Here is a 732-nt window from a genome sequence, read left to right on the forward strand (position 1 = left end):
AGGAGCATCCAGATACTCTTACTAGCATGAACAACCTTCGCTTGTACTCAGGAGCCAGGGGAAGTACGAGGAGGCCGAGCGGATACACCGGCAGGAATTAGGGTTGAGGGAAAACGTGTTAGGCAAGGTGCGTCCTGGTATACTTGAGTAAGAAATCCGTGTGGTGTGTTTGAGAGCAGGGCACATTTGTTGGTTGCTTTACTCACTCTTTCTTATTCTCTTATATTTTCTTTTCATAGCGTGCCACAGGAAGGGTCTGGGAGGGCGAGTTACTATATAGTTATTCTTTTATTCTACTATATTCTACTGTTTTCGGTGTCTTTCTCTGCCGGTAAGTTGGCTGGCTGGGAATATTGACTTGCCACAAGCTAACCCTGATAGGAAGTAGTAGCCTATTCAATCCTCTAGAGGTGGCCAGGCTCTAGCTGAATGATCCTTGTTGAGCCACCTAGCGGACTCAACAGGCTGACAAGCGGAATACGATCCACTCCTATGCATTGTAACATCGGGGCATTAACTGTGATAGGTTCGTGTCACGGAATAACCATTGTTGGTCACTCAGGAAGGCTGCAGCGAACCTGCAGGGCGAACCGGCAGCCAATCGCTTAATAAACCAATCAGGAGATTATCACTGCCAAGGCTGGATCGTCAACAGTGATAATAGGGAGTCACCAGCGACAATGGATTGTCGATGGTGAAGACAGGACAGTCACTCGTGATAATCACCAGGAC

General features: G+C 47.8%; 1 protein-coding gene across 1 annotated transcript in view; it reads left to right on the plus strand.

Moving 5' to 3' along the window:
* Positions 1-429, plus strand: part of N656DRAFT_786545 (uncharacterized protein) — a gene marked incomplete at both ends in the record, with an annotated part of 3,692 nt that extends 3,263 nt beyond the window's left edge. Inside the window, 2 exons of the mRNA XM_064816534.1 lie at positions 52-127; positions 409-429. Of these exons, the coding sequence (XP_064673630.1) occupies positions 52-127; positions 409-429 (97 nt within the window). The remainder of the gene's footprint in view (positions 1-51; positions 128-408) is intronic.
* Positions 430-732: the final 303 nt, after the last annotated feature.

Source organism: Canariomyces notabilis, assembly GCF_033297395.1.
Source record: "Canariomyces notabilis strain CBS 508.74 unplaced genomic scaffold N656scaffold_2, whole genome shotgun sequence".
NCBI classification, from domain to species: Eukaryota; Fungi; Ascomycota; class Sordariomycetes; order Sordariales; family Chaetomiaceae; genus Canariomyces; species Canariomyces notabilis.